The 2,572-nt window shown below is 18.4% G+C and overlaps 1 protein-coding gene across 1 annotated transcript; it reads left to right on the top strand.

Annotated features, from left to right (window-relative positions):
* Positions 1-148: 148 nt before the first annotated feature.
* Positions 149-1,810, top strand: LOAG_14506 (hypothetical protein; the record flags this gene model as incomplete). The annotated part of the gene is made up of 3 exons (XM_020448818.1): positions 149-353; positions 1,285-1,381; positions 1,620-1,810. The coding sequence occupies exons 1-3, from the start codon at positions 180-182 to the stop codon at positions 1,808-1,810; spliced, it is 462 nt and encodes a 153-aa protein (XP_020301065.1). The 5' UTR covers positions 149-179.
* Between the last annotated feature and the right edge of the window lie 762 nt (positions 1,811-2,572).

A 2,572-nucleotide genomic window follows, 5' to 3' on the forward strand; every position in this document is an offset into this window, starting at 1 on the left:
ATATATATATATATATATATATATATATATATATATATATATATATATATATATATAAAAATATATCTATGAAAAGAATGAAACGATAAAAATGAAATTTGATTAAATTTTAAGTAATTTTAAAAAATTAAAATAGAAAAATTTGCATAATTTCTAGATAATATATATGATTAGCCGAAATGTATTGGAAACATTTAGCATGTTTCATATGTTTATATGGAATGATCAAGAAATTTCGTCCTGCGACACCATTTTTGACACCATTCCTTGTTTCATCATATAAAAATTTCACCGATGTTCAATTATACAGTCAAATATATCCATTATGGACTTATTCATATTTGATCGCATTGGTTGGTTCTTTTTTTTTCTTTTTTTTTTGAAAATAATGTAATAAAATATTAAAATTTCTTCCTCAGTATTAATTAATTAATTTGTTAATTAATTTGCAATTATTTGTTAATGATAGAAATGAATGAGATTAATTGAAAATGAACAAAATGATAAATTGGTTTACAAAATTATGCATTAAATATAATTCAGATATGATGTCAAAAAAGTTATAATTAAAACTTTTGTTTTTTTCTTTTTAAAAATATCACTTATGATATTGGGTTTAAATGTTGATTTCATTATGAGATTGAATTTAAATTTAAATTTGATTATTTTATTTAAAAAAAATTGGCGAAAATTACTTTACAAAAGCTTTGTTTTCTTTTTTTAAATGTATCACTTACGATATTCAGTTTAAATGTTAATTTCATTATAATATCATAATTGAATTAAAATGTAAATTTCATTATTGCATTTAAAAAAAACAATTTAGTGAATTCATTATGATATTGAATTTAAATGTAAATTTCATTATTGTAATGAAAAAAAAACAATAATTTGGTGAAAATTATTGTATAGCTTTTGCAATATTCTTTTATAATTTATAAAAAAAGTTAAATATAAAAATTAATTAAATTTTCCAAATTAAGTAAGCAACAATAATGCCACAAAAATTTTTATTCATTTCTTTCCTTTTTTTTTCTATTTTTATTTTTTATTTAAATGCAAATAATTCCACAAATAATTTTACTTATTCATTCTTTCTTAATTACTTCATTCCCTTTAATATCTAATCTAATGTAATTATTTATTACAAATAAATTTTTTATTTTATTTTATTTCTTTTTTCGTTTCCTTTTACCATTGCCTATTAAAATTAATTTAAATCAATGAAAAAAAGTAAACTAAATTTAAATTATTTCATAATTTAAATTAATTTTATTTTTGCAGATACCCATATTTTTTCTTACTGATTTACTACGACATAAACCAATTGTAGTTCTTGAAGCATTATCATATTGCGCTTCACATGTAATCATCCTTTGGGGTAATAAAATATGGCAAATGCAATTAATGGAAATTATTTTTGGTTTGTATATAATAATACATTTAATAATTATTCTAAAATAATTTTATAAAATTTTTGAAATGAAAAAAAAAGTGTTAAATGATGAAATTTTATAAAAAATAAACTGGATTAAATTGATATTAAAAAAATGGATTAGTTAATAAAATTTAGTAAAAATTAATTAAATTATTAAAATTAATTTATTACTAATTAATAGGCTTATCAACAGCATCGGATATCGCTTATGTATCATATATGTATGCAGTAATTAATCAGAAACATTTCAAACGTATTACTTCATATGTTAGAGCAGCTGCATTATTTGGGAAATTTTTAGCTTACGGATCCGGTCAATTGCTTATTTCAACTCATCTTGTATCATATTTACAACTATGTGAGGTAAGTTAAAAATAAAAAAAATTCATTTTCCTAAAATAATTTCACCAATAAATAGCGTATTAATTTGATTGAAAAAATTGCAAAAAAAACAAAAAACAAAAACATAAAAAACGAAGAAAAAATTGATTAAATAAACAAATTGTTCTGTAAAAAATCGAATAAATAAATTTAGTCGAAATAAATTAAAATTAAATAAATAAAATGATTGAAATAAATAAATTAACTGAATAAATAAATTGACCCGAAAAAATAAAAACAATTTTAATAAAGGTTCCTCCAAAAAAAGAAACAAAAAATCTTTTTAATAATTTTTAATCAAGAAATTGATCGGTAAAAAAATCGATTGAATAAATAAATTAACCTAATAAAAAAAAATACAAAAAACGATTTAATAAACAAATTGACCTAAAATCAAAAAAAAAAAAGTCGTTCTAATAATTTTTAATTAAGGAATTGACCCGTACAAAATTAATTTAATGAACAAATTATTTAAATATAATATGCAATTAATTAGCAATAGAAAAAGTTCTTCATTTTCTTTCTTTTTTTTGCGAATAAATTTGCATATAAACCAATAAATTAATAAACAAATCAAAAACTTTAATAAATACTTTAAAAAAAAGCCTACTCAATCAATTTAGATTTCATTAATGTTTCATTTGGAAATGTAATAATTATAATTAGATATTATTTGAAATGATAGCTAATTTTTAATTAATCAACAAATAAGTTGGTTAATTAAAATTTTTTTTACAAACAAAAATAGTATCA

This window comes from Loa loa (genome assembly GCF_000183805.2).
Source record: "Loa loa unplaced genomic scaffold supercont3.1190, whole genome shotgun sequence".
NCBI lineage: Eukaryota > Metazoa > Nematoda > Chromadorea > Rhabditida > Onchocercidae > Loa > Loa loa.